At 44.1% G+C, this 13,052-nt stretch overlaps 1 protein-coding gene across 1 annotated transcript in view; it reads left to right on the top strand.

The window, feature by feature from the left end:
* The window catches only part of TOP1 (DNA topoisomerase I), a 76,368-nt gene extending 63,600 nt beyond the window's left edge, over window positions 1-12,768 (top strand). The window contains exons 12-21 of the mRNA XM_030009199.2: window positions 1,970-2,157; window positions 2,799-2,943; window positions 4,012-4,155; window positions 5,328-5,513; window positions 7,124-7,192; window positions 7,834-7,948; window positions 8,684-8,811; window positions 9,936-10,030; window positions 10,826-10,975; window positions 11,360-12,768. Of these exons, the coding sequence (XP_029865059.1) occupies window positions 1,970-2,157; window positions 2,799-2,943; window positions 4,012-4,155; window positions 5,328-5,513; window positions 7,124-7,192; window positions 7,834-7,948; window positions 8,684-8,811; window positions 9,936-10,030; window positions 10,826-10,975; window positions 11,360-11,462 (1,323 nt within the window). The 3' untranslated portion in view covers window positions 11,463-12,768. The remainder of the gene's footprint in view (window positions 1-1,969; window positions 2,158-2,798; window positions 2,944-4,011; window positions 4,156-5,327; window positions 5,514-7,123; window positions 7,193-7,833; window positions 7,949-8,683; window positions 8,812-9,935; window positions 10,031-10,825; window positions 10,976-11,359) is intronic.
* Window positions 12,769-13,052: the final 284 nt, after the last annotated feature.

Here is a 13,052-nt window from a genome sequence, read left to right as displayed (position 1 = left end):
TATAAGCCAGTGTTTACTAGCTTTCAAATTACTACTTTCATGTTAACTGTAGGAATCTTTACTGTGCAGCCCAGGTAGGACAAAGCACTGTGTTTACAGCTGAATCTTCATCCTGACTTAAAATGATATTGATACGGCTAAGGCTCCTGATCCTGCCTAAGTAAATAAAGAGAATCAGAGGTGCTACCTCCATGGGAGCCTTGGTCCCTGGCCAATAATGAGCAGTGGATATTCAGTTAAGGGTAGATTTTCATTTTAGAAGCTCCTTGGTTTGGAGGGTAAAATTGGGATGGTGGAAGGGTTGCAGCAATGACATTAGTGAATAAAATGAGAACATATCTTAAATATCAGGTCATGCAGTTTTCTGAATAAAAAATTAACTTTATTTTCCAGTAGCATGGCTATAGTGGCTTGTGGGGAGAGAATTAAATAGTTTTTAGATGACTGAGACTTACTGCAATGGAAGTTGGAAACGTGCCCAAAGTTCTCAGTTGATCTTTTGCAATGCTACACTAATTGTCCTTTGAGTGAAGGGCCTGGTAACTTGGAATTATGGCCTTTGGGGTCAGAGGGGTCCCACCAAAATAGAGGGCCCATGTCTTACTGCTGTTCCCATGTGATAAACGTATGGGTGAGCCCTTGTCAGTTCCCATCCATGGTAGCTACTACAATGGAGCAGAAGTGGCTTTTTCTGTTAGTTTCTTAGCTGGTGCACTAGTGCTGTCTATGGGTCAGATGTTTTATTTTGAGCTGCAATGTTTTTATTTTTCCTTCTATATAATTAGTGTTCAAGCACAGAAGTATGCAGTGAAATCTCAGCACATTTTTACTTAGGAGACTGTGTTCTGCCTATGAGACCATTTGCTGACTGTTGTGGTTTAACCCCAGCTGGCAACTAAGCACTACACAGCTGCTCGCTCACTCCCCCCTGGTGGGATGGGGGAGAGAATCAGAAGGGTAAAAGTGAGAAAACTTGTGGGCTGAGATAAAGACAGTTTAATAGGTAAAGCAAAAGCTGCATGCACAAGCAAAGCAAGACAAGGAATTCATTCAGTACTTCCCATGGGCAGGCAGGTGTTCAGCCATCTTCAGGAAAGCAGGGCTCCATCAAGCCTAACAGTTACTTGGGGAGACAAACCACCATCACTCCGAATGTCCTCCCTTCCTCCTTCCCCCAGCTTTATATGCTGAGCATGATGTCATATGGTCTGGAATATCCCTTGGGTCAGTTGGGGTCAGCTGTCCCAGCTGTGTCCCCTCCCAACTTCTTGTGCACCCCCAGCCTACTCGCTGGTGGGGTGGGGTGAGAAACAGAAAAGGCCTTGACTGTCTAAGCACTGCTCAGCAGTAATGAAAACATCCCTGGATTATCAACACTGTTTTCAGCACAAACACAAAACGTAGTCCCATACATGAAGAAAATTAACTCTATCCCAGCCACTATCCCAGCTAAAACCAGCACACTGACACAGGCTTGACATGCAGCAGACTGGAGACGTTCTTTTGCCTGCTTTCCGATGCTGAGCTCAAACACAAGTCTGAGGTTTTATGCATAAACAACAGGATGTAAAGTCTGGTGGACATAAATGCTGAATATAGACTATAAAGCAGCAGTACTGTGCTGGGGCTGCCCTTGTAGCTATGATATGTGGATAGAGGTAAATGCCTCTATTGTGACAAAACTGTAGCTGTCTTCACCAGCCCTAATCTGTTTCCCTCAAATACAAGTTTTAAGAGAGTTTTCACACATTCTTTCTCTTTTTCCTGTTTGTGCTGCTTGCATTTTATGAATGCTTTTCTGGACAGTTTGCTGCTCTGTGTGTTGATACAGCACTTCGCATGATGGGGATCTGGTTTTTGAGTTCTCAGCATTATCATGGTGCAAATAGAAAAATTTTTTAAGTCTTGGCATTAGAGATATGTGTGGTGCTGGGTATACCATGTCATCTTTGCTTTTGGCTTTTTCCAGAAAATCAAAGAGGAGAATGAGCGGCTATTGAAGGAGTATGGTTACTGCGTGATGGACAACCACAAGGAAAGGATTGCCAACTTTAAGATTGAACCCCCAGGTCTCTTTCGAGGTCGTGGGAACCATCCCAAAATGGGCATGTTGAAGAGACGCATCATGCCAGAAGACATCATCATTAACTGCAGCAAGTGAGCACTGGATGCTTCACACCTTGGCTTTGCTTTCTAGATAGGATAGCTTCTTTTTTAAAATCCTATATAGGTTGATATTCAAGCATGTAGAAGTATGCATGCTGCTTATCTTACTCTTATATGGATAAGAAACTGAGTCATACAGGCAAAGGCTGAACAAGGCTATCATGGGTTTCATGTAGAACTTTGTCAGCATATTTTCTTCCTCATGCCTATGGTCTATATCTGCTTACATAGTCTTTCCTGCTAGCATTTCCAGAAATTAATTTTCTTCTAGGTAGCTTGCCCTACTTTGTCTTCCTTGATGTCGAAGGCTAAGGTTTAGTGGGCTTCTCTTCAGTCTTGTCCTGATAAGTGTCCACACTACTGCAGTGTCCACAGATCGAAGCTAGTCCTAGCAATGTGTGTTCCCACCTATAGTATAGTTTTTCAGCAGATACATATGGGTAGTAGTTACATTTCTGATCTTTGTTCACTTTAATTCACTTGATTTCCTGCTTGTGGAAATATGTAGTTATGTTGCCTCAGTTTCTTTTCCTGTGCTTTCTTTGTGTGATGGTATTCATTACTTTCTCTATTTTGATGCTGTGTAAGTCTCTTGAAATAGTTGTTATTTGCTGTTTTGTAATTCTCTGCAGGGATTCCAAGATCCCTCCCCCTCCACCAGGACACAAATGGAAGGAGGTCCGGCATGATAATAAGGTTACCTGGCTGGTGTCATGGACTGAGAACATCCAAGGCTCTATCAAATACATCATGTTGAACCCTAGCTCAAGGATTAAGGTAAAGGTCTAGTTTAAAAAAAAAATAAAAAACTTACTGGTCATGTCTCCAAGAAGCAAATGTAGCTGTTTGCTGGGAGAGAGACAGGAAGTAAAACTGTCTTGCTATTTCATCCTACACTGATTGAAAAACATTGGAAAGTTTCTGTGCTTCTGTTTCCCCTTGAAAAGAAAGAATACAATTACTGCATAGGAGCAGATGAAATCTAGAAAATGTCTGTTGAAAAGAATCATTGTGTTATTCCTAGTAGAAATCCTTTACCCTGAGGAAACCTAAAAGGAAGCAATTTATCCAAGAACAGACTTGCTCTGGTGGATATTTCACCTGCTTTTGGCCCTAGCTTCCCCTGCCTGATCATGTAGTGAAGTTCTAACCATGGGTTGCTAATTAGTCCATTGTAAAATTAAAAATGTGGCCAGGCTACTGGCTGAGAAGGCTGATAAGGAGCTCATGACTGAAGGAAAACAAACCCTGCTGTGGGCGCAAATAACCAGTCAACAGATCAGTTCCATAAAAGCAGTGACAAACCTGTTGAAAGATAAGTAGCCTTCAGTTTCGGAAGTAAGATTTAAGTTCTTCTCATGAAGTCTTTTTTAAGAGATTTTTTCCTGTATTGGAAACAAGGAGTTTGTCTTACAAGTATAGGGAAAAATCTCTGTTCCTTGTGAATTCATGACCTCCTTTTGCCATGGCTTGAATATATAATAATGATGAACTGTTTATGTTGCTTTTACGTTTTATGGGTGTTTAATTACACAGCTGAAAGAACATAAGTGTCATCTGAATAAAGCAGAGGAAACCATTTATATGTTGAGAAACATAGAAGACATAATATCTTTTGTGTCTTTATAGTTGCTTCCGTGGAAGCATTTAATATCATGGAAATCTGAATTACCTACAGCTGCGTGGCAGCATAGTTTGAAGCTGAGCTGTTCAGCAGCAAAGTCTCAGTGCTTTTGTACAGTGAGACCATTTGCCACACACAGACTTGTAAAGCCTTGAGATGCAGATTGGAACTGGTCTTTTGCCTGCTTTCTAATGCTGACTCTATTCCAACTTTCTCTGCAGGGTGAGAAGGACTGGCAGAAGTATGAGACAGCTCGGAGGTTGAAGAAGTGTGTAGATAAAATCCGAAATCAATATCGAGAAGACTGGAAATCCAAAGAGATGAAAGTACGGCAGAGAGCTGTGGCACTGTACTTCATTGATAAGGTAAGGCTCGTTCCCCAGCACGCTCCTCTTACTATTCCTGTCCTGCTGGGAATGCTTGGGAATGCTGTTCCTAAGGCAGAATTCAGCCCATTTACTAAGGTGTCCTGAGGCTTCCTGGTGGGCAGGCTTCCATCTCCTTTTCCTTCCCATTACCTGGAATTCAGAGCAATAAACTATTGTACTGAACATGGCTATTTCAGGCAGCATTGTTTTAGTTCAGGCAAAACTCACAGCCTGGTTCCAGAATCACCCAGTTGGATTACTGGGAAGTTTGTGTGGTCCTTCTGTCTCCAGCTGTTCCAGTTTTCCTGCTGGGAATTTCTGCTGGTTTGTCACCTCTTTAGTTTGAGGTCACAGTCGTGAGGTTTCATAATTATGCTAATTTTTTCACCACAGTGTAAAGAAAACTGCAGTTGCATTGATGCATTTAAAGCTACTTAAAACCAGTTCCCAGAGAGCTGTTGCCCTGCTAGCGTATGATGTCTTCAACTAAATTAACAGGCTTTGTTCAAAATGGTTTGGTGTAAACCAGGGAGCTTTGATTTGAATAATTGTGTTTTCATATGAACACTGAAGGTTTTTCTTCAAAAATTAGAAATTGGTTTAGCCAGTACTATTAAAACACATTTATTATGCAGCCAAATGTAGCCTTTTGATAATTTATATAACCCAAAGTGTCCTATATGCTGTTTAAACTGTATTTATTTAGCATGCAGTGAAGAGGTAGGATCATAGAAGATGAACAACTGAACTTCACGATTTTGTATCGGGTTGAGTTCACATGGAAGTCAGTTTGATTTTTAAAAAACATCAAACATTTTGAAATGGATTTCCATTAGTCAGAACTGTCTTACAGTTTGAGTTACTTGATGAGCAAAAGTTGGTAAAACATCTTGCTTTAAACTTCTCTTAAAAAAAACCCAAGGTATTCTGGTAGATTGGTAGATTTGTGGCTTTGGTGTAGGGTTATTTAAAACAGATTTAAAGAGAACTTAAGGTTGTTTATATTAGAATTTTATAAGTGTCAATTTTATTCATTCAAATGCATTTTCTCCCTTTCTCTTCTTCTATGGACACTGCTGATTCTAGGCCAGTGTCTGAAAGTTTCAAGCATCTGTACATTACTGGGATGGTTTGAAATGCATACCTTTCTTGTCTTGATGTAAATGTAGCTTGCCCTGAGAGCTGGTAATGAAAAAGAAGAAGGAGAGACAGCTGACACCGTGGGCTGCTGCTCTCTGAGAGTAGAACATATCAAGCTGCATCCTGAACTGGATGGCCAGGAATACGTGGTTGAGTTTGACTTCCTAGGAAAAGACTCCATCCGATACTACAACAAAGTCCCTGTTGAGAAGAGGGTAAGGCATCTCCATGAACACATACACAGTCTGAATTGCAGAAAAATGTAGTCAACACAGTTTTTTGATGGCAATAACAGCGTGCTTCGTCACTGGTCAGATACCTAGCCAGAAAATAAGTCAGTTAATGTTATTCCCTTTTTATTGGCAGTGCCATGGAAGATAAGCCTGCTGGTGGTGTGACATAACCCAGCAGATGAGATACTTAAACATCTTGCAGCTCTTCCCTGTGGTCTCAGTGTCAAGAGCTGGCATAACATAGCTGTAACAGCTATGTTAGCTGGGTTTCTTTGGCTTTGTTCTGCTCAGCAGAGTTGGTTTTGTCACCTGTAGATGGTAGAGTTCTAGGCCGATATGACAAGTAATAGCATAAAAGGTTCTGAAATACAGTGCTGGACAGTGCTGTTAGAGTAGCGGTTTGACTTGGGCTGTCATGATACTAGCTTCTCTGTCACAGTGTTTTTGTTCATGTTGGAGCTGAGCCCTCACTGAGGTAGGTCTTGGGTGCTCCAGAGCATACAGAGTAGGTGCACTGATACTTCTGGCCTATGAACCTGGGTATCTACCAACCAAGACTTCTTTCTTAGGCAATGTTAATTCCTTTATTTCTTTGTCATCCACCAATTTCAAATCTGCTGTGATCTTGACCTCATTGCAGCATAAGTCCCCACCCAGCAGTGTGAACCTGGAGGGCACTATCCAAAAACACTTCTGGTTTTGTGGATGTAACAGCTTTGCATCTGGGCCACAGCTCTGCAGTCAGCATAGTATGTTAGATACTGGATGTATAATACTGTGGTAATTGTAACATCAGCAGTCAATGTCGGCCTCCTGGGGAGCAAAACAACTGAAAAAAACCGAAACTATGGCTGCTATAGGAATGAGCATGTGCTGGAATTCTTACTTCCTTGTTTAAAGGAGAAAACATTTTTCCTGTTTAAATTTGTTGGTGTTGGTATCTCTTGGTGTCTCTTCTTCAGTGCTTACAATGGGGTATTGATTATTGTGGAATTAGAAATCTTTGTATATTAGGTGTCTATAGAAGAAGAATGTGTGTTGTTGAGAAGCTGGGAACTGGGTATTAGGAGCATGCAGAGCTGGGATTTGTGGTCTCTGTATAATCAAAGATACTTTGTTTACTCTGTCTACCCCAGTGAGACTTGTTTGGGATGGAGCTGTATGAAACGTTTAATGCAGCAATGAGAAGGAAGGGTTGGGTTTTGGTAGCTTCACTCCATGGGAAATGGCTCAGGGGTTTCTTTGGCTGGAGTAATGATGGAGAGTAAGGGAAAGGTAGTAGCTTTGGGGTCTCTTTCTCTGTTAGGCAGCTAAGCCAGAGCAGAATCAGGTCTCCTGCAATCTTGATCTAAAGGATGAGGATAAAGGGCATTGAATGCTCAGGACTCCTGTTGCTGGGGATGAACCTTCAACACAAGCTTTGTATTGAGAGATAGGGGTCTTTGCCTGCTGAGAAGTAACATCCAGCATCGTCACTGTTGCCTGAAAAGAGTTTTAAGTGGCTCCCTGGCAGTGTTACTTCCTTATGTATTACTGCTACCTGGTGCTGTCTGGTCTGTGTGCCTGAAGTTACCGGTTTTCTTTTCCTGCAGGTGTTTAAGAATCTTCAGCTCTTCATGGAGAACAAGCAGCCTGAGGATGACCTCTTTGACCGCCTCAATGTAAGCACATAGTTAATGGTGAGGGCTGGTGGTAGAGCACCATGAACAGGTTCGCTCTGCAGCAGGCAGTAACAGCTGCTCTGTTCCAGAAATGGTTTCAGTGGCAATTCTCTTCCAGAGCTGCCCTGACTGGCCTAAAAGCAGTGAGAGTCTCTCTCAATCTGGTGTCTCTATTGTCCACTGTGCCCACAGGTTCCTGAAGCCAATGGGCTTTGGTCCTGGTGAGCCTGGCTGGCTCTGACTTGGGGAGGTTTTTTCAGAGTTCGGAGATGACGATTGTGTGAGGTGACAGATTTTCATGTGCCATCCTCATCTGCACATTTGGCTCTGTGGGAGCACTGTGGTGGTTTAGGTACCTTCCCTGGGATGGGACAGGCACATTTCTACCTGTTGGGAATCAAAACCTCCACACTGAAGAAAACTTTTTTGGCCACTTGTGGTACTTGATACCAATCTAATACTTGTTGGTTCTTTGTTTACTTTTCTGTGGTTTCAGTAATGTTGTGGCCATTCTGTTGTGGTCAGGTCTGAGTACACTAGGCTTCAGCTGTGAGCTGCATGTCTTCGTCAGCCATGTGTCCAGAGATTTCACAAATGCTGTGGTCAATTCTAGTGCTGTCATCTCCTTTCTGCTTCCTTAGACCAGTATCTTAAATAAACACCTTCAAGACCTTATGGAGGGACTGACAGCCAAGGTATTCCGTACTTACAATGCCTCCATCACGCTACAGCAGCAGCTCAAGGAGCTCACTAATCGTAAGTCTTGTCCTTGAAACTGTGAGGGGGACGGATCTTATCCTGCAATACAGAACTGGCTTCTTTGGCTTAGCCACAAGTCTTATATCTGTACACCACTTCATTGTTGCAGTTCTCCCAGTGCAAATGTCAGACAGCTGAGGTCTGACCAAAAATCTGCTGCCAGATAATCTTTTGGGGTAGTTGAGCAGCCCAGCATGGGACAGGGCAGAATTGACTTGCAAGCACACCAACGTGTGCCTGCTAGTTTATGCCTGTCCTTTACCAAGTCTCTTACTTGCTTTCTGTTAATTGTAAAGTGTTATAGGTGGCAGGCAAGGCAGATGCATCTGTAACAGCCCCACGTTTCTTGGCCGCTCATTCACAACCTCTCTGTCAAGCACTGCTAGCTTGTACTTTAACAACTTTACAAAGTGGGCATGTTGGATATGTGAAGCCCGACAGTGTCTTGGGAAGTATGATCCTGCTGTCCTCTGCTCTGAGTACGGATGTGCTTCCCCTCTCTTGAGTGGCAAATGGTGTCTTTGTTGCTATCGAAGAAACTGTCCCAGAAAGAGTTAGGGCCCAGGATGGAAGTGGTCAGGCTCTTAGGAGTGTAATTAGAGTGCAGTGTTGAGACTAGCCCGTCAGAGGGGAGGGTCAGTTCTGCAGTGACTTGCAGAGTCGGTGGGACACTGGCTGGGGCTGCACAGCCCTGGAGAACCCACTTGTTCACCACTTTCTTGTACTTTGCAGCGGATGACAACATCCCAGCGAAGATCCTTTCCTATAACCGTGCCAACAGAGCGGTTGCCATTTTGTGTAACCACCAGAGGGCTCCGCCGAAGACCTTCGAGAAGTCCATGATGAACCTGCAGAGCAAGGTACCCCCACCCTTGCCCAGCTCTTGGGTTGGGGCAGGGCTCCAAGCACAGCATCTTGGGAGTCACAATTCCTTTCACTTGGAGTGAAACCGAAGCAGAGTCTGTTTTTCCCTGTGAGGAGTTGGTTATTCCTGCATCAGAGATGGGCCTGCTTGGAGAGGAGTAGTGAGCTCAAAGGGACACCTTTCAGTCTGAGTCATCTTATACTTGTAAAGACCAAGACCAGACCCTTTTTGTCTGCCCTTCATCCCATAGCTATGTTTTCTGCTGCCATTGAAACTTCAGAGCAGCAGTCTCTAGCTCCGGTTTGTGTCCCCTAAAGAACCCAGAGTGGGCATCCACTCATGTTGTGTGAATCCCAGGCCACTGTCAGTGCAGGCTGTGTACATGGTACATTAGGCCCCTCTGACTTGACCTCTTCCTTTGCAGATTGTTTCTGGTGAAGGCCATGAGGTCCAAAGGGGTTAGGTCTGTTCCTGGTCTGGCTTTAGAATAACCTTCACAATAAGGACTTCTGGTTTGGCACTGCAGTGTCCCCTGCTTCTGTAACACCTAACATGGCTGCCTTCACCCTAGATCTTAGAGCTTGGGGGATGTTTAAGGGGAATGGTTGAACAGGGGCTGCAAAATGCTAAAACTCCCTGAATCCTAAACTTACTGGAGAAGAACTGCCTGAAGCCTTAACAGCTTTCAGCCTGTAGGATTTGGGGCAAGAACTGATTCCTGCTGAGGGAACAGGGTTCATCCTATTGTGTTACCATTAGATAGTGGTACTGACAGGATACAGTGGAGGCAGACAAGCTGCCTGGAGGGGCTGTTGGCCAGTACCAGGCCAAACCAATTCCTTTGCCTGCTTGGTAGTAAGTGTATGAGAAAGCTCCCAGCACCACCTTGTCTTGGGAAATGAGTGGGGCCCTGTTTTCTGGGGCGAATATTTCACCACAGTAGGCTTTGCAGCAAACTGAAAGGCCAATGGCCTAATTGTTCTGCAGAAGTGGGTCTGACCACTGGTAGATTCTGAATGTGGTCACAAACTCACTCCCTGGGTCATGCTGCCCAGGGGTGACTGCCACAGTTGTCAGCACCTTGTTCACAGTGCTGCCGTCTGGTTTTGCCTCTCCTAGATCGATGCCAAGAAGGAGCAGTTAGCTGATGCCAGGAGAGAACTGAAAAGCGCCAAAGCTGATGCCAAGGTCCGGAGAGATGAGAAGTCTAAAAAGTAAGGCTGATGTTACTAGGCTATGCAATGCTCCCAGTACTCTCGGCTCCAAATGGGCCCTTCACCCTGTACTCTGTTTCCCCAGCCTGCAATCTGGGAAAAATTCCTTAGGCTTTCTTGTCCCCTCTTTATTCTATGCATGAAGAAATAGCCTTCAAGTTGAGGACCATAGGGTGGTCTGACGCTGCAGTTCCTGATGTGGTCACTAGTATTAGTCTCCACTGTGTCTCTTAGCCCTCTGAGCTGAGCACCAGCCAGTGCTCAACCATGCTGCTGCCCAGCACCAAGCAGAGTAATGGATCCAGTGCGCGACATTGCCGTCTGAGTGAGGAGTCAGGAGTTACACAATTGCACATGCACTTTTCTGGGTTCTGCTGTGCTCCGTTGGAAGCCCACGGTGCAGACGATGTACTCAGACTCTGTGTGGGTTCTGCAGAATAGCCACAGGGGTGCTGAGTTAAGGGAGCTCTGAAAGCACAATCACAGCATGACTATTACAGAGGGATAGATGGGCTGGTTTTAAAGTGGGTGTAGCATCAGTACAGTTCAGGCTGTCGCTTCCAACCCTTTAAAACAAAACTGCTGCTTAAGATTTCTGCTCTGCCTCTTTGAAAATGTCAGTTCTTAATTGCATGTGCTGAGTGTTTTGTGTCACCATCTGTGGTGACACAGCTGCCCTTTGTGGCTGGTGGCATTGCTTACCTTGAGCAGAGTCCCTTTGGGTTCCCACAGTGCTGCCATCTCAAGCCTAGCAGGGCATTAGGAATTAAATGCTTTGATTCTTTCCCACCCCAGGACAGTGGAGAGCAAGAAGAAAGCAGTGCAGAGGATTGAGGAGCAACTGATGAAGCTGGAGGTTCAGGCTACAGATAGGGAGGAGAACAAGCAGATCGCTTTGGGCACCTCCAAACTCAACTATCTGGATCCCAGGATCTCTGTTGCTTGGTAAGCATCTGCCTGGGGTGTGCTGGAAGGAACCACCCCTTTGCTTCTGTCTTGTCCCCCCAGTTAGCAGACAAGAGATGCCAGAGAAGTCTGTCTGTGGCCTTCCCTTGTGTCTTCAGATGGTTTCAGGAAGTTATAAAAGAGTCCCTTGAGGCAAGTGCAACATGCCAGCCAAAGTGAGCACTGTGCTGGGAGGTGATGGGTCAGAGAACCTGCAGGGTCTAACACCAGGAGGCTGGTTGTGCTCAGCTGGGTGGCGTGTCTTGGAATGGGGCAGAGCTTAGGAAGGTGCTGGGGGGGAGAGCAGGGCAGTTCTGCTGCACAGTTGAGGGGTTGTTGAGTGCCTGTGCTGTGTTGACTCTAACAGCGTCTCCTCTTCTGCAGGTGTAAGAAGTGGGGAATTCCTATAGAGAAGATTTATAACAAAACCCAGCGAGAGAAATTTGCCTGGGCTATCGACATGGCAGAGGAAGACTATGAGTTTTAACTTGTTTTTAATGAGCTGAATTTTATGGGAAAAAAAGGGGGAGTAGCCTGGTTTTTAGGGAGATTGATAAACTGTGAGCCTTACTTGTCCTTGGATGCTGGGGAAGGAGGAGGAAAGGGGCAAGTGAGCATCAGATAAAACAGCCAACATCTTGCAGAAAGCATAACCTGGAAATATCCTAAAGGAGCTGAGCCAGTTGTCCTATGGACAACTTATTTAAAAATGTTTCAGAGATCCAAATTCTAGCTGTCTGGTTTGTGTGGTTTTTTTTTTTCTTGAGGCAGGGCAAGTGGATGGGGGATTTGTCAACCTTCCGCCAGGCAAATTCACCATCACACTGAGAGCGTGGGAATCTTTAGCTACTGTATACAAAATCCAATTATATTGGTGCGTTTTTACAGTTAGGGTTTTGCAATAACTTCTATATTTTAATAGAAAATGGACTCCTTAACCCCTGCCCTTCCCCTCCCCCTCCTGCCCCATTTCAGAATTTAACAAAGAAACAAAATTTAAGAAACCCAACGCACCTGTTACAGCTGTCACTATAGTCATGGAAATACCCAATCTTTTTCAATTTGTCACTTGAAACAGTCATGGCATTGGAACATGAATTACAAATATCCACCACATTTGTTCAGAGCAAAGCGTGATGGGAAATCAGCCTCCTGACTTGAGTGTTCCTTTTTTAAATGTGAATTTTTATTTCTTTTAATTATTTTAAAATATTTAAACAGGTTTTTTTTCTTCTTGATCTTAAAGATCGTGTAGATTTGGGGAGCGGGTGGGGGGAGGGGGGCCGCGTGATGGGTAGATGCGTGTGGAATTTGAGGACAAGTGAAATTGGCAACAAATGACATTCCCATCACCCTTTGTTCTGAACATGCTCTGTACACTTCAAGAATATCTACTTTTTAGGTTTGTCAGACTGTTTTACCTTTTCCCCCCTTTTTTTCTAAGCCCCACTCCCCCTCTTTTACTTGAAAGATTTTATTGTGTAAAAAGAAGTTTCACAGGTCAATAAATTTCGAGGGAAATGAGCATTGGTCCAAAAAGGAAAATAATCAAGATTTTAGGGCTTTTATTTTTTCTTTTGTAATTGTGTAAAAAAATTTTAAAAAATTAAAAAGCAGAATTTTAATGTGAAACCTTTTTTTGCTATAATCATTAGTCTTAGAGGCATTGTTAGCGTAGTGTGTGTGCGAAGACCATTTCCTGCAGCCTTTCCTCAACAAGTATCTTCTATTTTTATCATGAATTCCCTTTTAATCCAACTGTAGGTTATTTAAAATAAATTCCTACAACTTAACTGAGTGTTGGTGTCTCTGTGTTCTTTCACCTCTGGCCCTGCGCCATGAGGTCCCCTAGGTCCCTAGTTTGGGGGGGAGATGGTGGGCCTGGCACCACATTGTTTCTGTGGCCCCCGTACAGCAGGTACTGCCTCCATAGCAAGATGCTTGAGCCTTTCTCATTTGAACAGGGCTACAAAGAGGATGTTGAAGCCACGGCAAGGTCTAGGTGGGTTGGGATTGACCCAGCAGTTGTGTCTTCATCAGGGGTGAGTTGAGAGCATGTGCCGGGTTCATAGTGATG

The sequence above is a fragment of the Aquila chrysaetos genome, chromosome 3 (genome assembly GCF_900496995.4).
Source record: "Aquila chrysaetos chrysaetos chromosome 3, bAquChr1.4, whole genome shotgun sequence".
Lineage (NCBI taxonomy): Eukaryota > Metazoa > Chordata > Aves > Accipitriformes > Accipitridae > Aquila > Aquila chrysaetos.
The sequence above is the reverse complement of the archived record's forward strand: the minus strand, read 5'-3'. Positions and strand labels throughout refer to the sequence as shown.